The sequence below is a fragment of the Aptenodytes patagonicus genome, chromosome 7 (assembly GCF_965638725.1).
Source record: "Aptenodytes patagonicus chromosome 7, bAptPat1.pri.cur, whole genome shotgun sequence".
In the NCBI taxonomy this organism is placed as follows: Eukaryota; Metazoa; Chordata; class Aves; order Sphenisciformes; family Spheniscidae; genus Aptenodytes; species Aptenodytes patagonicus.
Genome location: NC_134955.1, coordinates 14,700,830 through 14,721,339, shown reverse-complemented (window position 1 = coordinate 14,721,339; position 20,510 = coordinate 14,700,830). Strand labels below are relative to the sequence as shown.

Below are 20,510 nucleotides of genomic sequence, written 5' to 3'. Positions count from 1 at the left end.
AGTAATAAAAACATAATGCTTCCAAATTTATAGTGCTTCTGAATACCTGTGAAAAAAGTGACACAAAATGCAGGTATGCATGGCTCAGTATCAGATGATGTCTTTCAATGTGTTAGAATTGCCACCTTATACAATGTAATTACCAGAATAAAGGTTGTTGAAACACTTTGTACCACCTTGCTTTGTATCTATGAATAAGTCAAACACAGAGAGAACATCAGCAATATGGTCATACATACAAAGTTTTCTAAAGTAGTGGTAATTTATTTCAGTTACATAGAACCATCCCAAGGACTCATTTTGCACCCTGCAGCAACGTGCAATATCCAGCAGAGACAGCATGCAAAATGAAATATTATTAGTGAAGCCTTTCTCCTTTACCTTGTAAGCACTCCTTTACCATCTACCCACATTCTCCACAAACAAATACAGAATATAATTCAGCTAAAATACATACCATTTCCTTGAATGATTTCTGAAGCACACTGGTCCAAGACAGACATGTTTGCCAATATTGTTACCACCTGTTATTAAAAAGAGAAGGAAATATGAACTATAGCCCTACAATTCAGTAATATTAAATAACACTGTGGTTTATAAAATTAGTATGGCAGAAATATGGCAAACCCAAAAAAATTAAAAAACATTCTTGTCTATTCCCACCTTTGTGATTTCTCTGGGGTCTTTATCTTACATATGGCTGCTAACTGAAATCCAGCCAACAAGAAAAGTAAAACCTCTTTTTCTCACACTACTATACTCATGCATAAAAGTCTGTTATATAGAGATCTATGCAGCAGATTTATTCAGTGGTCAAATTGGTAGAAAGAGGAAGATAAAAAATTATAAAAACCAAGCAACCAAAAAAACCCTGGAGTCCTACAAAGAATTCAGCCAGGAGCTGCCTGCCCTCAGGAACCAATCCTGTAGTCACATTCCAGGTCAGGCAGAGCTCACGGTATAGGCTAAGAACCAGCACACAGCGTGTGTTCAGTAGTGCTAAGTTATTGCTACCTTTCTGCTTCAGGGTTCAGCTGAAATGTTGAGAAATCCTTGCAATAGATTTGGAGTTTTGAGCCTTGATTCAAGGGAATATTTAAGGAATACTTTTCAGCTTTATTGAAGCCATAAGTTGTATGCATGTCAAAGCGCTGTCCCCAGATGAGCTGGATTTAAAAATCCATTTATACCTTTCCTGAGCTAAGGCCAAGATTAGGTTTTGTACCAACAGAAGCACATTTTGAGATCCTGAATTACAGAATTTCTTATCCAAAATAACACTAACTGCTTTCAAGATTAGGTGTAACTCAGCTTGCCTAAAGTGATGCAGCAAGCCATTGACAGAGACTGCATCATGTGGAGCTTTCAATCACCCATTCCCTTCACTGATATCATATACTTCCTCTCATACACCCTGCAAGATATTCTTTTTTACTTTATCCTTCAAATAACTTGCTTCCTGCATGCAAACATATCTCAATATTAACAGCATATGTGAGAGACCAAATAATAAATGTTATAGATCGTTAGAATACAAAATAGAAATAATATTATTTCTTAAGAGGTTTTAATTTTCTCTATTCTAGTTGACAAAAACTGATCAGCCTCAAAAATAATGATCAGTTTGAGAACTGGTTATCAGCTTTTTAACAGTACAGTGTCAGTTCACAAACAAGCAAACTTCTTAGATATAAGTAGGCATGAGATCAAATCACCATTCTGATCTCACTTTGCCATTTTAATAACAAGGATGACTCATTTTCGATGCTGTGACATAAAGGTCTTCCACTTTTGAAGGTAGTGTTACAGTGTCATCTCTCTGAATAAATATACCTACTTAGGATGCAAATGAGTTGCTGAAACTCTAGAGTGACAGGTAGAAATATGGTAACTCAGTATATGTCTATGTATTTATTCCATATTAATTATTAACTGTGTTTCAGGCAGAGTGTATATGTTTTCTCATTCTAAATTATATCCTGTTAACGAAAATTGCTTCCTCTATGCAGAATCTGTACCCCATGTGGCTCTCTAAGCCACAGATGAAGAATTCAATTAACCACAATTTGAATACGTGCCAATTATTCCACTGCTTCAAGTTATTTTGTCTAATAAGTATTTTCATACATAAAAATATTTTGCGTGTATCTTTTGACACCACAAATTATTTGAAGTTATATCTAAACTTCCTTTGCGTTGATTATGTGGCCCCCTATATTTTGCAATGTATTTATGAACTAGCCTTATGGGTTACCTAATGGGTAACCTTCTCAAGAGGGGTTTATAGAAGACCCTTATCATCAATAACCGTCAAGTTCTACCTAAATTATCTTTTAAAATTTTAGTAGGACTTGAAAGGCAGTTAAACTATAGATTAGCTCACTCCATATGGATAGATTTTTCTTTCCCCAAAAAAGTCACATTTTCCTGTGATGTAAACAATGTAACATGAAATAGCATAATGTAAACACATAATAGGCAAGCTAATAAAGAGTTGACTTTAAATGCTATATTTCTCCTATACTTGCCTATTTTAAAATTCAGTATACATGCAGCTTACATGAAAATTTCCTCTGTAATACAGACCAAAGTTCAAGGAAGTTTAATACTAAAGATGAACTCTCTAGAGGAAAACACAAACTTAAATGTAGACTCAATTTGCTTCGAAAAGCAACACTTCCGTGAGCACTGGTATTAATGAAGTCTCATTTCTTTTGGAATTAGAGTTGATCAAAAACCATAAACAGAACTTTTCCAGTGGCAACTCTCCCACTGTAGATTTTTTTTGTCTAATGATACATAGGCTCATGCTGCAGTCTTTATCTTAGCCTCTCTTTTCCCATTATCTGGCTCCAAATTTCATAAAGCCTTAGGCAGTCTCTCAAAAATAACTGTGAAGTCCTGTTGAATCAGCAAACCAGTTCAGATGTTATTGTGAGACATGGAGCACACAAACAGATATAGATAAAAGTGACTGCCTAAGCCTCATCGCCACCAGGCAAATAAATGAAAATTACTGGAAAAAATAGGTACCAAAACCTCTTTCAGAACTGCAATAATTTTGAAAGAATTGAAAGACTTGGAAATACTTAACATGGAATCTCTACTGTTCAACTGCAATATTTAGTATCAATTTCATTAATTGTTCAAGACATTTCTTGTAAAAGATTACACTCCAAGATTATAAAGGACTGGCACCTGAGACAATTTATGATTGCAATTTTTCTGGATTCCTAAGCTATGCAATGAACTTGTAGTCAGCTCAAAGTATGAAAAAGAAGATACCTTGAAGACAGGACACGTGAGCTCTGATCATCTGCCAGTGCTATCATACCATGCAGAAAGTCTGTGCTGAAGCCACCCACAAATTCCAGTACCCTAGTGATATCTTGATATGTGGGATCTGCAGATGTGCTATTAAGCAAAGACTGTCAGACATTTTCCAGAGAAAAAAAAAAAAGAAGTTGCTTCATCATATGTGGAATTTTTTAATGAAACATCTGATCTCACATTCTATTGCCAAACCTAATGCAGGATTTCTAATGCAGTGGACTGCCTTAGAAACCACGTGCTGCAAGAGCTAATCCCACCCAGCATAATTCCCTGCCTCAGCGCCTGTATGTCTGCTACGCAGATCTGTTCCGGAGCTAGATCTTGATCCATGCATCTCAAATATCTGTATTCTAGCAGAGATCTCCAAGAGACTAACCCAGGCTAGTCCACACTCTGGTCTCTGTTATCCAGATCCATCAAAAATTGCAGGTGCTTCTCTACAGCAGGACTCTGATAAACCTGGTGGCTGCAGCTTTCTCTGCAGGAACTGGCAGCCCTAAAACTGTAGTAATAAACACCACAGAAAAATAGACTTGATCAACAAATTATTAACTAATACATTTGTTTGCCACCAGATGAAAGCTGAATTATTCAAGTCAGTGTCACATGATTTACACTACTAGAAACAACCAGAGGAACAGGCCTCTGGGGTTTATCCCTGCGTTCGCCACCTAGCTGTTAATATGTGCTATGCACTACACACCTAAACCACGTAGTAGTGAGACACAATAAAACACAAAATGCCAGGAAGAGAATTCTCAGACCAGCTCATGTTTTAGCACCTTTGAAGAGACACCAACTTATCAAAATATTATCATACAGATGGTTCCACTGGGACTAGTAAGATTTTTCACAAGTCTAAGAGGCTAAGGAGTTAACTTTCAGAGCTTAAAAAAACATACCCAAAATCAAGAAGCTTTGAAAGTTCACCTTTAAATGATTTGTTGGTGAACTAAGTATGCAGGGATATTTGCGGGGGAGGGAGCTCCATTTTAGGTCCATGGAAAATTTCCCTATTTAATAAAGAAACTTAAAAATAATAGAGATATTTCATATTTTTCAAATGTCAGTACAGCATCATGTCGCTAGTCTCACATTTGCCATGGAAATTAATCTAAAACTTAACTAAAAATCTCTATTTCTATAGGCAAAATAAGTAAACAGATAGTAAACACAGATACCTCTCTGTAGTGACAATATCATCCATCATTATAAAATTGGCAGTGTTGATCTTGTTGGTTACTCTAGTAAACAAATTCTATTTTTAGAATTTAAAAAGTGTTTTTAGTTCCACATAGTTTCCTTCCACCTACCCAGCCTTTCACACATACTGAATTTATGAATGATGAACCTTTCTTTTCAGTTCTGTAGTCTGCTTTGCACTGAACCATAGGAATTTCAGTTGTCAAGAATGATTTAAATTTGAGAAACCATGGTTAATTAAGAACCTTTAAATAGTTTTGTTCAAAACTTCTTGAAGAACAACAGTCAGCTTGGAGATTCTCTTGCTAAAACAACGCAATCACTAACACTATAATAACACTTTTCCTTCTAAACAACTAATTGTGACTAATGTTCATTAACCAGTGCACAAAGGTACTGAACTTTTGTTGCAAAAGAGAAAACTAGATGAAAATCCTTTGTTATAAACTGAGATACATACAGTGAGAGTGCAAATCTCAAGTGCTTTTGGTAACAAAGAGATTTAAACCTGAAGAGCACATAAGACACAGAAGACTTCTTTGATAACTTTCCCTTAACAGGAGATTTAAGATGATCTAAAAGTGTTTCTCGTTATTGTGAAACCAGCTACTCAGGAAGAAAGATGCAATAGGGTTTGGAAGATGAAAGCACACGGTTTAGCCTGTTAAAGGGGCAATATCTTCCATATTTGAGGGTCACTTACTTCACTTGGGGGAAGGGGAGGTGTCTACAGACGTGGAAGATGTGATGTTAATATACCTTTATTGATAATAAAGGCACACTGTTCAGTAAGCTTTTATTGACAGTCCCAACAGAAATAGAAAGACACAAGCTCAAAATGAGAATTAGCAAGTAATTTAATTGAGTGGCAAAGTAGATCAATATAGAATTGCTAATTCTCTTAGTTAATTACTCCTTTAAGGCTGATTCATCGCTAAGTAAAATTATTTTTTCTACATATTATGAGTATTTTGTAATTTGTTCAAACAAATGACATAAGGATAAATCAGAGTGTGCCTGCAAAGTTCCAGATACCATCTTCAGAAACAAAGGGGCATCTGACAACTAACCAGAAGCAAGATGGAGTCTTTGTTTCTGAATGTAAATTAAAAACATCTGAACTTCACGATTCAAGATCAATCCACAGGGAGACAGCAAAAGAGTACATACAGCAGGGGTCAAGAAGAGGCATTACATCAAGTCTAGGTAGAAAAACCTTTCAGGATACTATTTATTGGAAGAAAAAACTTTGCTAAGAAATGTCTAGAAATTTTCCCTGGGACATTACATTGCTTAAAATAGAAACCTAATTCTCATTCCTTCTGATAGCCATTTTTGTGGTTGGGAATTCAGTTTTCTTCCTGAAAACAGAGAAAAAAATATACCTAGATAAGTAGATTAATAGGTCTTTCTGTCACCTGATTGGAAGAAGCAAACATCTGCATAAAATAGTAATAGCAGTTAAAGACAGGATCTGCTTGCGAAGTCTAGGATTACTCTGAGACAGTGTCAGGGAACTATAATCTTGGAATGCTGAGGCAGAACAACAGAGACTAAAACTAAAGAAATCTTACGCTTTGGAATGAAGGATGTCTTTACTACATTTTAGAATCACAGAATCATAGAATAGTTTGGGTTGGAAGGGACCTTTAAAGATCATCTAGTTCAACCCCCCTGCAATAAGCAGGGACATCTTCAACTAGAGCAGGCTGCTCAGAGCCCCGTCCAACCTGACCTTGCATGTTTCCAGGGATGGGGCATCCACCTCCTCTCTGGGCAACTTCTTCCAGTGTTTCACCACCCTCAGCGTAAAACATTTCTTCCTTATATCTAGTCTATATCTACCCGCCTTTAGTTTAAAGCCATTCCCCCTTGTCCTGTCGCAACAGGCCCTGCTAAAAAGTTTGCCGGCATCTTTTTTATAAGCCCCCTTTAAGTACTGCTAGGCTGCAACAAGGTCTCCCTGAAGCCTTCTCTTCTCTAGGCTGAACAACCCCAACTCTCTCAGCCTTTCTTCATAGGAGAGGTGTTCCAGCCCCCTGATCATCTTCGTGGCCCTCTTCTGGACCCGCTCCAACAGGTCCATGTCTTTCTTATGCTGACAGCTCCAGAGCTGGACACAGTACTCCAGGTGGGGTCTCACCAGAGCAGAGTAGAGGGGCAGAATCCCCTCCCTCGACCTGCTGGCCACGCTTCTTTTGATGCAGCCCAGGATACAGTTGGCCTTCTGGGCTGCGAGCACACATTGCTGGCTCATGTCCAGCTTCTCATCCACCAGCTGCTCTCAATCCCTTCATCCCCCAGCCTGTCTTGATACTGGGGGTTGCCCTGACCCAGGTGCAGGGCCTTGCACTTGGCCTTGCTGAACCTCACAAGGTTCACATGGGCCCACTTCTCCAGCTTGTCCAGGTCCCTCTGGATGGCATCCTGTCCCTCAGGCATGTCAACCACACCACTCAGCTTGGAGTCCTCTGCAAACTTGCTGAGGGTGCACTCGATCCCACTGCCTATGTCATTGATGAAGATATTAGACAGTACTGCTCCCAGTACAGACCCCTGCGGGATGCCACTTGTCACCAACCTCCATCTGGACATTGAGCCGTTGACCACTACCCTCTGGATGCGACGATCCAGCCCATTCCTCATCCACGGAATAGTCCATCCATCAAATCCATATCTCTCCAATTTAGAGAGAAGGATGTTGTGGGGGACCGTGTCAAAGGCCTTACAGAGGTCCAGATAGACGACATCTGTAGCCCTTCCCATGTCCACTGATGCAGTCACTCCACCATAGGCGGCCACTAGGTTAGTCAGGCAGGACTTGCCCTTGGTGAAGCCATGCTGGCTGTCTCAAATCACCTCCCTGTCCTCCATGTGCCTTAGCATAGCTTCCAGGAGGATCTGTTCCATGATCTTCCCAGGCACAGAGGTGAGACTGACTGGCCTGTAGTTCCCCGGGTCTTCCTTTTTTCCCCTTTTTAAAAATGGGGGTTATGTTTCCCCTTTTCCAGTCAGTGGGAACTTCACCAGACTGCCACGACTTCTCAAATACGATGGATAGTGGCTTAGCAACTTCATCCGCCAGTTCCTTCAGGACCCGCGGATGGATCTCATGGGGTCCCATGGACTTGTGCACCTTCAGGTGCCTTATATGGTCTCAAACCTGATGTTCTCCCCCAGTGGGTGGCTCTTCATTCTCCCAGTCCCTGCGTTTGCCTTCTGCGGCTTGGGCGGTGAGGCTCGAGCACTTGCCGAGCCTTTTTATTTTTATTTACTTTACTTTATATTGCTGACTAATCTAGCTAAGGAATAGGCAGAATAACCAGATTCTCACATTTTTTGTTTTAAAGAAGCACATAGGAAATGTGTGGGTCACATGGGGAATAGGCATATCCCATAAACCAGGTCATATGACTCTAAAATAGCGATGGAGCTAGAGTGTGTCTCCTCCCTCACTTCTGAGGCCACAGTTTTCTGTCTTCTAGATGAAAATCCGGGGGGGGGGGGGGGGGGGGGGGGAGGGGGCGGGGGGGGAGGAAATAATCATCCCTCAGACTTCCTTCATGGTATTAGAAAGCTTCTTAGATTTTGAAACTGACTTAATCAACCAAAGACACCTAAGACATCTGGCCTCCCTAGAGCAGAGCACAGTTTGGCCTAAGTCAATGCATGGTTGTAGGAAACAACTTTGCTTGTGTAGCTAGTCTAATTGGAATCAGGGTTTGAGCATGTGGGAGGAAACTTAATTGGTCCCATTTCAGAGGAGGCAGAAAGTGCAGAGAAATAGTTCAACTGCCACTAACTCAAGCAGAGTAGTCAGGAAGTAATTTCTGGTGCCTAACCTAGAAGGTAGTAGTTTTCTACTTGAGGAGGAAAAAGAAACAAGAAACTGTAACCTGTAGAAACACCGTTTATGAGCTCACATGCTCAGAACCAAGACTGAAATCACAACCTTCACCTAGGCAGTGATTCTGTTTTAGAAAAAATTCAGTGGCAAAACTCAAAGGCTGTTCAAAATCTGCTTATCTCTTTTCCTGAAGGACTGAAGACAAAAAGACGACAAATGCAGCAAAATGTATACATAACCATCTCTGACTTACAGCTTTATGATTGGTACAGCCTGCAGCAAAGTCTCTTGCTTATAGTTTCTGCAGTAAACAGCCCAGCACCAGCCTGACTGTACTGTGAACCTGGCAGGCAAGGGCACAAAATAAAAACTGCAATGAATTGTGCTGACATAGCATGTTTCCTCTAGAGAGACTTTAGACTGAGTAAGTGCGATGTCTGCCCAACTTTACAGATGATTAAACAAAAATGCAGAGAAGAAAAACTGCTTCTTCAAAATCAGAGCAGCAGCAATATTAGGAACTGATCCCAGGAATAAGAACCTCACCACGGTAAGCTAGCAAAGAATAGCAGAGTTCTTCAACTGAGCTGAGATTTTACTCTTCCAACTGAACCTCTTGCTTTGCAAGTTGGAGCACATTGTCTTATCCTGCTTCAAATCTAAATGTGAAAGGTAGAACTGTAACTAAACTGCATTTTGTCTCAAAAAGATTTAGTGTTTAAGAGAGAAAGTCAGTGTTGGACCCCTGACACGTAACAATCGATAACATTGACCACATAATGCCAGTCAATACTGTTACTTATATTTTTATATTGTTCAAATGTATATGCAAAGACAGAGATAACCAGTTAAAAAGAAAGAAGGAATATCAGGGAAGCGATTACAGTCTTACACAGAAAACTAATCAGGATATCAATTATATAATGGCATGGTTAAAGTTCAGATACAGTCATGTGACTTTTGGCCTAATTTTCATTTTTGCATCTGTTACTGGCAGTCATCCTTCTTAAGGTTTTTAAAATAACTTAATTATGTAATTTATCACCTCTCTTTCTAGCTATATTACTTGAAAACATGTTTCCTCAGTATGATCTAGTCAATACTGGAAAGGATCACATAATTTTAGTGTAGAGTTTACCAACCACAGTTCACAGCCAGAACACTGAGAGGGAAGGCAGTTCTAACCACACATGTAGTCATCATTATACTAATGTCAGAGCTGGATATTAACGGAGACCTGTGCAAGAAAACTGTGTAGATACCCTTTTATGACCTAGTTGTCCTTATGTAAAGGCTTTGTGTTGCATTTTTACCCACAGTATGTAAATCTACAAAAGCGTGTTGAACTGCAGAAAGGATGTGTGAGCACACAGTTGAACCATGTGGGACTGTTAAATATTGCTTGCAGCTGATCTTGAAAACAATTTTCAAGAACTAGACCCGAAGCTTAGGCCTACTGAAGTCAGACCTGACAGAGGCAGGCTGCCAAGCTTTGCTCCTAACCCTGTCACTGGCTGTTTGTGTAACAAGCCATAGGTGATTGAGTCCCAGGGTACCACATGCATTTCTTCTCTTGGAAAGACCAGCTGGTGGCTCAGCAGTGGAAGGGGTATTCCTCTTCTGATCCAACTGGGAGAGGGAGCTCCCCCTTCCATACTTATTTTGCTCCAAGAAGAGAACTTTAAAAAGCATAAATGAGGACTCTTCACCAACTGCCTTCCCCCTGACTAGCAATGAGTTTGTCTAATATTTCTTGTCAGATGTAAGGAAGACAGGCACCTAACATGGGCTGCACTGCTCAAACTACTTCAAGCTCCCTGTTCTTGTTAGCCCATACTGGCTTCCATATATATGTGAAAATTTGGACAGCAATTTAACAAAATGGAGTCAGGAATCCCACAGTCTTCATGACAACAAGCAGAAACAAAAAGCAGTTGGCAAGGAGTAGTAAATACCCCAATATTCAAGAAACTCAGATTGAGAAGTGGTACTGCAAATTCCTTTCATCCAGGCAGGGATTTTCAAAAGAAGTCTAAAAGACCTGTTAAAATTCTTCTCGTTAAAACCACTGCTCTCAAAGTCTTTCACTGGGTGTTAGGCAACATTTAAAAATCAAAACTTCTTTATGTTAAAGTAACATCTGTCTCTGCTCCCCTTTTGACCCTACAATCTCCCATGTAAAAGAAAAAAGGGGGAAAAAGGCAACAAAAGGAAAACGCAAATACCCTGAAAAAAATGGAAGAGCAGAGAAAACGATCTAGAACCTAGAGGAAGAATAGTAATAAGGGTTTTGAATCTTAAATGAGACAGAAGGTCTTAGCTTCAGAGCCTGCAGCATCTCCCAAACACCAAGAAAACAGGAAAGAATTTAGCAGAAAAAAAGCAGCAATCATCTCCATTTTCTCCTTGAACTTAAAAGCCTTTCTCCACCTCAAACTTTTTTGAAACATAATTGACTGATTTTAGACCTACAAATAACCACTTTAAACTTGATGTGTTCACTGCACATTAATTCTTTGTCTGCCTGAATAACAGAAGATCAGAAGCTGTTAGACTGTACCTCCACAACTTCACAGGTAAGGTGAGAATACTGGCAACACTGAAGAGACAAGTGGGAATGCAGAGAGAAAAATTTTATTATACATAAACATGCTGTGCACAAACATACATATTTCATATTTTTCTATGTAGAGTCTAAGATGATGGTTAAAGTAAAGAAGGCTCTGAATGATAAGGGTTTTGGCTAAACCCTTCTGACAGTGCTTAAACTCCATTAAGACATCTGACTGTATACATTACACTGCTGAGTTTAGGCATGAACCCTCTGAAAGGATATTTTGATGCTCCTTTGAAAAGAAAAACCTATTATCCAGAAAATAAGTATCTTCTGCAAGAAAAAGAACATGGTACATTCATATCCATTTTGACCCAAAATTAGAGACTAAGGCATCTGGAAATTATACCTTTATCTGATGACTCTTTACAAAGTATTTTGTTATAAAACTAAGCAATCTCAATGTAATACTGCTGGTTACAGAAGCAATACATGCTTCTATAAAATGGACAATGATTATCTTGTTCATCATTAAGTCCAGCACTCAGTTCTAGATTTCTTACCTGACCTAATCTAACACTGCCTGGGAAATGAAAGAGGAAGGAGGTTGGTTTTCAGATAGTGATGGTAGGAAAAGTTTGTTATCATTTGCAGACAAAAGCTTTTCAGAAATCAGAAGACAGAACACTTCTGGAGGTGCTTGAGCAGGAAAATACTTTCTGCAGGCAACACGTAATGCATCCGACATCCAGCTCCTGGGCAGAACGTTATTTATTTATACCATCAGGGAGGGTGATAACTAATCAGTGCTAGCTGTCCTTAGAAAGGTTGTATAGAAGGACATACTATGACTTTAAGATGAGATAAAATGGCACAAATGAAAACAAAACTCACTGTTCCTTTCTTGCATTTCAGCCATCTTTCCCCCATTTTTTACTTACAGTGAGCATGCTTCAGTCTATTTTAGCAAATTATAATTTTCTTAAATCAGCAGTAATGCTATAGTAGTAAAGTATTTAGAAATACCAGGTAGTTTTCTATAGGATAACTGTGTTACTTAAATTAAAGCTCTGTATGAAAAACAGGGCATTTAAGTTTGAGGGGCTCTTTTATAACATTTTATGATAATTAGACCATATTTTATTGTATTTGCTATGAATCTTATTCTTACATTGTTCAATTGTTTCAACATTTAGTATAGCTTAATTGTAATTCATCTATTTTACTGGCCAGGACAACTTGATCATTCAGAATGGATATTAGTCCATAAAAATGTATTCCACAGTGGTTCCATATTCCAAAATAAAACCTTGAATCAAAAAATTTCCAAACCTACTCAATTTTAATCTACATGTCCTTAGGCAAATGACTACTGGCTGGGACATAATAATATATATAACGGGAAAAGTTAGTAACTATATTATGTACCTAAAAGGAATTAAAATATATATATCAAAAGCCAAAATGGCAATTTAGAATACCCTTATAAAGCATAGGATTGTAGTGTTGTTTTTCTCTCTAGCTGAGTGTGTTTTCCTCATTGTAGCAACTAGGCACAGAGCAAATTAAAAAGCAAAATACTCCATAAAACTGTCATAATTGGCAGGCACCCTGCCCCCCGCCACCCCACAAATATAACACTGAAACAGGCACCCTTTTAAAAGGTGAGCAATCTACTCAAACACACACTTTTTCAGGAATTCAAAGGAAGACTTCTTTTAAGGCTGTTGCATTACCAAAACTGCTTGACTAGCAACACTGACAGCTCTTAAAGACAAGATGAGCAGCACTCAGATGCCACCTGAGCATTAGGTGCTCAGTAACAGAATGACACAAGGCAGGATTTCATAGCCCCCATTGCTGCAGAAATAACAAGGAGTCAGCTCAGAAACTTACTGCAGAACACCACCAAAAACATCACACCTTTCTGATCTAGTTTTTCATTCCAAGAAGGAATGTAAGGGGTTACTGGGGATGAAATCTCAGTTCTTGGAAGGAAGCCATTCAGTTCTCTGTTCCTCTAGCTAATGAGATGTCCTGCAAGCTGCAAAAGACCTGGAACTAGTCTGTTACCTAATAAAGTAATACATATTTCTTTAAATGTCTGCCTTCCTCATACAAAGAAGGGGCTTGCTATGCTACCCGCAGAGCAAACCGCAAACTCACAGCTGACAGCAGAATTAAGATGAGGGCATGAATAAATAAGGAATTCAAAACTATGAGACCGTACAGGAGGAATAAAAACAGAACATGAAGAATTGTACATATGTAATAATAGAGCCATGCCAAACACCACAGCTGATGTCCTTGACTTTGCCCAGAGAGCAATATAGTAATTATGGCTTAACTCCATCTTTTCATAAACACTCCTGCGCTGGAAAACTACTGAGTGCTCTTAATAGAAGCTAAAGCAACCCTAGTAATCCCTCTAGAACACCAATAATCAGTTTCAAAGGTCCCTTGTGTCTTGATTTCCATGGCCTGGCTCCTGTTGAAGGGTACACAGAGTTTTCTGTGGCAGTGCAGATCCCAAGTCTACCATAAATCATCTTTTGGTTACTTCAGAGGTGGAAAGGGGATGGGCTTGTGAGGCCTGAATTACTGACTTTTAGTTATATTCACAATGTCTCATAAACAGAAGTAAGTTAACAGAGCTGACTAGCAACCTCCATCACTTAGTAGTAGCTACTGAAACCCTCAAGCCTCATACTTGTTACTCTGCTGAGACTAAATTGATCACTGAGATGCCAAATAAGCAGTGCCGCTGCAGCACCCCATTGCATGGCAGTATCTGAGAGGAACAAAAGAATTCCCTCTGACTTCCTCTGTGCATTAGCACAAACCTTTAATTTTCTGTGTCTCTTTACTAAAAAAACTAGTGAAAAAGAAAGGGAAATGCAAAAGTACATCAGTGGTATTTGCCAGTAAAACTTGCAAACCATCTACCATGCAGTTAGGACTTGATCCAAAGCCCACCGATGTCAATGGGCTGAGGATCAGATCCTTATTCAGCTTTTGGATCTAATTCATCTTTGAACTGACAATTGTATATTTAGGCTGCAGTCTCCATATATATCTTATTTGCCTCAAAGCTCTGTCCAGTCAAGTTTTGAATACCTCCAAAGATGGAGATTCCACAGCCTCTCTGGGCCTCTGTGTCACTGTTTGGCCATCTACATGATGAAAAAAAAAATTCTAGTATCTTAGAAATATGGAACTTTGCTTTTTTTTTTCCAAAATCACATTAAAAGCTGTCATATTTCATAATGCTCATAATAAAAAGGAACAGAAGCAGATAAAGAAAGAGCCATATATTGAAAAGAACCAAGAATGGAAGACATGAAAGCAACTTAGATTTCATTATGTCAAAACAGACATAGAGGTGAAACCTGTTGACTTTTACACACATGTGCTCAGACAGCATCTTGCTGAGAAACCACTTACCTGATCTCGGGAATATGGAGTATCCACTATGTGTTTATCTGAACATGCTGCTAGAAGAATCTTCATTGCATTTAACTGGAGCAGTATTTCACAAGCCATGGTATCAAAGAAAGTAATATTGGCAAGAGCTGCTGAAGCCAGCAGGAAAACTTCACCAGATGAGGCTTCTTGGCACAGTTCTAGGAATGCAGAAAATAAGTTGAATAAAAGTCATTCCTTCACTGCAAAAAAATATAGTTGGGTGTTTCAAAGCAATATTTAAGCATCTGCAATTTGCAGTAGTAATCTCAGTATCTAAGACCAAATTCATAATCATGAAGATAAAAAACAAAACAAAACAAAATCATCTTAATTTTGTCAATTATATAATATGTCACATTGTTAGGGTGCTTTATAAGCGATACTAACATTAGGTACCTTCATTTGAACCACAAAAGCAGGGAAAGATGGTATATATGAACCTAGACACTAAGTGTTTCTAACAATCATCTAATTAATGAGATGGTCTACCTAGTATACCATTCTACAGGAAATATTCCACTGAATGTTGTTCAACATAAATCTTGATATGACTAAATAAAATTAAATACAGGAGGCAGAAGGCTAACAGTAACTGATCTGTAAGAAAATAATTCTGCTATATATCCTATTCTTTAGAACAAGATATGTATATGTGTTGCCTATCTCTTAACCTATTTTTCTATAGTAAAGATCATCCTGCATATTTTCCAGCTTCAATAAGAAGTGCTGAAGACACAGCTCCCTTTTAATTCCTTGCACATATGTATTTTAACTAAGATCTGAATCACCTGGCAATTGGATTTCAGCCTGGTTTAAAGATTAAACACATTACAGTAATTCAATTACTGAGTCATAAATATTACAAGGAAACTAGTGTGTGATTACTGAAAAGGCTGTTCCAAAGTTATACATATTCTATTTTTGATGCTCACATTTCTTGGGCAGAGAATATACTACTAAAATTCCTGTGGAACTTAAACAGTGACAATCGGGAAAGGCTCCACCTGCTAATATCTTCTGAATAGGCTGTTCAGATTGTCCCTTGACTGTGGTACACTGTAATAACCTGGAAAATCATCTTAAATAAGTCAGGTCAAATGCCTCTATGCAGAACCAAGCTCAGCACAGGTTATTCCACTCAGTGGATTCAGGGCAGGTTCAGGGCAGAACTTCCAGTATTTGTTGCTGGACAGTCTGGTCATCAGGAATAAATTGTTTCCTTGATTTCTGCAGCACTAGTTCTGTCTGGGCATATTGAAGAACACCTAAATACATCTCAGATAATTCCCAGCCATTGCAGAATCCTCAAGCACTGGCACTACTCTTTTCTTGTTCTATTAAAAAAAAACCCAACACAACAAAAACATGCATGAAAATTGAAGTGCTGTAGTTTAACTGTAACCATTGGGCTCAGTAGAGAAATATCAAGACGTATTGATCTATTATACATGAGAAATCAAACTAGATGACCCAAACTGTACTTTCTGACATGAAGCTCTGGGAAACTGAATTTCCAGATCAGAGAAAGGAAGAGAATGCTTGACTGAAAGCTTCTGGTATTTGAGAGGGATGAGCATAGCGCCAGAAATAGGAGATTCCTCTCTTCAGAAAGTCATGAGAAATACCATCTTATTTTTCTGAAGTGTCCTCACTGACCCAGATTAAGGAAAAGCTTGCTGTTACCTTTGCCTCATTTTACCATGGATCAGAGATCTAGACAAGAAAGACAGATCTTTTATTTTCTTGTAACAATGCCCATAAATTATGCTATACTGTACTTTTCCTCTGAAGTATCATACAAATGTAGATGCAGTGGTGAGCTTGAGTTCTAGCAAGTTTAGAAAATACAACAGGCATAAAGGTTAGCAACTATTAGAAGCTGCTCTTTTACAGATAAACATGGGACAAGAGGATACTTTGCTGAGTCTTTTCTGTGGCTCTAATAGTAGAATTTCACTCAGATATTTTGACAAACATGCATAAATTCTATGCAAATATGGACTGGAGTAAAAAGTATTATATAATTGCAGAATGCCCTGATTCAGCATTAAAAATGACAGAGTTCTTTTATCTGTTAAGGAAAGAATGGCAAACATTATTTAGGGAATATTTCTAATGAAAGAGAGTCCTACCCCAACCTGTCATTTTAACTGGAATGACTCAGAAGTCCCATAAAGAACTTACTGACAAGTGCTGTTACAATTTCTTCCATATTTTCCAGAAAGCTGCTGAGATGCTGAGTGAACGTGAGATGTGGAGATGTGATCTGTGCAATTACTGCCGCTGCTTCTGCATGAGTAGCTTCAGAATGCGTGTTATCAGTAAGAATGTCAGCCAGGCACAGTATCCCATCAACCTACGGAAAAACAATAGGTATGGTTTGGAAATACTCCAGGAAATACTTTTACAACCAAAGATGGGTTTACAGTTCTCTTTTCTTGGCTATGGCTGAACTATTCAGTTTATTTTCAAAAATGACTTAAACTTGGTGGCATTTATGGCATAAGACATTTCAATTTAGCAAATACAAATGAATTCTGCATAGAAGTTTGTTGGCCAGCAAAAAGTCTTGCATTTCATTCTCCCCTAATGTTTCTGCTGAATTGATTTTGGTCAAACAAGTCTTTTCTGACAGACATCTCAAGTTAAACATTAAGCCAAAAATAAGCCCTGATAAGCAAATGCTAACTGCTACTACGCCACAGCCTCATTTAAGCTCTTGTCTGAGTGTGTCCCACTGCAAGACTCGAGCCTGAGTGTGCAGTAAGTTCTTCACAGACACATTTTTTTTTGCCACTTTTTTTCTGAATTTGTCACAAAGCCAATGCAGGATCAAAAAATACTACTAAGGAGAGACCCTGGCTAAACTGCACCTGATGAGCTTGCACAGCTATCACATTAAAGCTAGATCTGTATATCCCTTCCTTACTTGGAAGAGAAACAGAAAAATGAGTAAAATGTACATAGGTTTATGCTTTCAGAGTGTCTGAAGTGTTCTAAGCTCATTCCTTACACAGTTTAGGCAGATACATCATATATGCACACCTTGCTCTGGATTATAGGAGACCCATTGACACAATGAAAGACTGCAACAGAGCATAGCCAATGAGATAGCTTAAACTGCAGAAACATACCATCTGCTAACAACCAAACCCAGCAAAGGAAGGTTCTCTGTAGACAAGGACATAATCTGTGAACTTTCAAATTAACAGGACTGTTTCTCCCCTGTTTAACATATCCCTGAATAATTCATCACATTGTCAAGCAGGTAGGTAGATGTGCTTAGAGGGGACAGAAAATGAAGATTTATGTAATGTTAAATTATGGACATGTTTGTGTTAAATCCACATAAATTCACTAATTAATATCTTTATATAAATGAAACTAATGTAACTATAGGGACAGTTTACAAATTATCAGAGCTTTTAAAAATTCACTGAGTAACTGTTTTAAAAACTGGCCTTATTTATTTATTTATTTGAAGTTCTGAAAAAGTGTGGGGTCAATTGCCTTATACGTTGCTTGGACACTTCGTAGATACAAAGAGGAGTTATGAAGGCTTAGCACTGAAATATACTTTAGCAGTCAAACAAAAACAAATCCACATTTGTGTTGTATACTCACCAAGACTCTTAGGTGTGTTGTCCAGACTGCATTCTCTGTCTATTCAAAGCTTCCTCAGGACATGCATGTTAAGTCCTAACCATTATCTCCACAAAGGGTATTTAGCAAATCTCTTATTTTCATTTTTGTTATTTATTAATACAGAATGTTGAGGTATCTTAATTACTTATCTTGCAATGGGCATGAATTAAATTATTTTATAAGCACTGACAGTTACTGTGTTTTACAAGAAAAGCTCTCAGATTGATGGGAGCAAAAATTACCCTCTGGAAGATCATTCATTGGGATGTACTTTTTAATAGGCAATAGACTATATCATTGGAACTCTAATAACATAGATAAATACAAAAGAAATTATATCTCTATTTTTCCTCAGATTACAAATGGGATTTAGTATAGAAGCTCAAGTACTGGCAAGAAGAGGAAGAATAAATTTTCAACATTAAACTTTTTCTTGACAAGCTTTCAACATTAATCTACCTACAGCAAAATATTTCCTCCTAGTTATGGCAGAATTCTACAGCTTGAAACAGCAGATTCACATAATTCACTTGGCTTCAAGGTATATTAATAGATCTCAGTGTCAAGAATTAATATATGTCCTCACAAGATGATTTAGTAACCAAAGTGTGCTAGACAATATCATATGCAAAAACGCCCAACTTTGTCACCTTGAAACCTCCCCAGATCACACCTTGTCTGGGGTCCGAAGGATGCTAATAACAACAGTCAGTATAAAAAGTTAAATATATTCCAAGGCATTCAAAAAATGCTTCACAAGAAACTTCTTCTAAGATCTGGTAACAGGATACAGCACTCTTCAGCTCTAAATTTACTGGTTAAAATTCACTTGGCCAGCTCTTATCCAATGACCTCGACAAAATGACTTTAGGGTAGTTTTATGCTATTTCAGAACAAGTAATGGCTTATGAAAGACAGGTACAAGTACATAGTTAGACTTTTCCATCACCACTGATTGTTTATATCTACACCATAAAATACAAGCTTCTAACAATACAAGGGCTGTACTCAACTTTTAAATTATGTATTTGATTTTTTTATTTGCTAAGTAATTATTTTTGGAAATTGGCAGTTGCTGAATTGTAAATAGAAGTGGATATATGTTTTTATTCAGCATAAAGATAAAATACATATTTTGGATCCATGAAAGCCACCACTAGTTAGTTTTTCTCCTTTCTATTAAGAATCATGTAAAATACTAACAAATTTAGCCTAAAATTTGCTCTACACACTTTTGTCTCCCATCTTAATATAGAAAATAAAATAAATAATTCTACTCCAGCAGGCAACCCCATTTATAAGTGTCTAGCAATAAATTTTAAAATGACAGGGGAACAATCTAATAAAAGCACTTTAACATCCAAAAAGAAATTGCTGCTCAAAGCATTTTTATAATTAGCTTTCACACTGAAAGGAACTTTGGATGGCTGCCCTGTTTTCTGTTTAATTTTGGTGAAGTAATCAGCTAAATGTCAAATCTGTTCATCACCTTGGCAATACAAAAGAACCAGTTAGCCAGATAATGCAAACAAATGAATTCCATGAATGCAACAAGATGTTGTGTAGACCCTGCATTTGAGGAATGGCGTTCAGTAAATGCTTGATCACTAATATTTCAATATTGATAACTGGAAAAATGCCAGGAACTTACATCCTTATGAACATAGCCCTGTTACAGAAACTTAATCCAAGTGACAAAATAAATGCGTGACCGCTTTACTGCATAGATCAAGTCTTCTGAAAGGAAATAATATCTTTTCTCTGCAACAGGAATGAATGAGTTCTAGGGCAGCCCTCTTCTTTCTTCAGTATACCTGTTCTTCCTCCTTAAAATATTAAATAAAGCTAGGCACCTGTTAAAGATTCCAATACAGAACATGGGATGAATTGCATTAATGACTTCATGATATTACACACAATAAGAGTCTTAACGCTCTGCTTTCCACAAGGAGGTTCAAGGCAGGCTTTCCATGCCACTCTGGGAACCACGACACATCACCTTCTTTTTAATAATGTCTGTCTTTATTTGTATAAAATGCTGCTGAAGGCCTTTTCTCATACTATGACTTTCTCTAACATTCCTTTTTGCCCACTCTTAACACTCAGATGATCTCTACATATTGGTACACTTCCTCAAAGGTTTTTTTTTGCATTCTTTAAATTGATCTCCGAAGTCATCTTGCTGAGATTGGAAAGCCTTACAGGCTATCGGCTGATTTCCAACTGTCAAATCCATGGATAACACTATCAGCTTGCTACTGGGTGCTTCTGGTAAGCAGTACCAGCAGGTTCCAAAGCAGTTTTAAAAGAAGAATGGAAGGGAGATGTTGAGATCCAGATATAAGACAGCAAATGTGGAAACAAAATCACAAAGGGAATCACCTCTTAAACATTGTCTCAACCTTCCCAGGAGGGTAGAGGAGAATTTCAAAAGCAGAGGCTGCATCAAACACTCAAGAACTG

The 20,510-nt window shown here is 38.0% G+C and overlaps 1 protein-coding gene across 1 annotated transcript in view; it reads right to left on the bottom strand.

Moving 5' to 3' along the window:
* Nucleotides 1-20,510, bottom strand: part of INSC (INSC spindle orientation adaptor protein) — a 107,070-nt gene that overhangs the window by 5,270 nt on the left and 81,290 nt on the right. The window contains exons 7-9 of the mRNA XM_076343383.1: nt 16,587-16,758; nt 14,382-14,560; nt 458-524 (exon numbers count right to left, since the gene is read on the bottom strand). Coding sequence (XP_076199498.1) covers nt 458-524; nt 14,382-14,560; nt 16,587-16,758 — 418 coding nt within the window. The remainder of the gene's footprint in view (nt 1-457; nt 525-14,381; nt 14,561-16,586; nt 16,759-20,510) is intronic.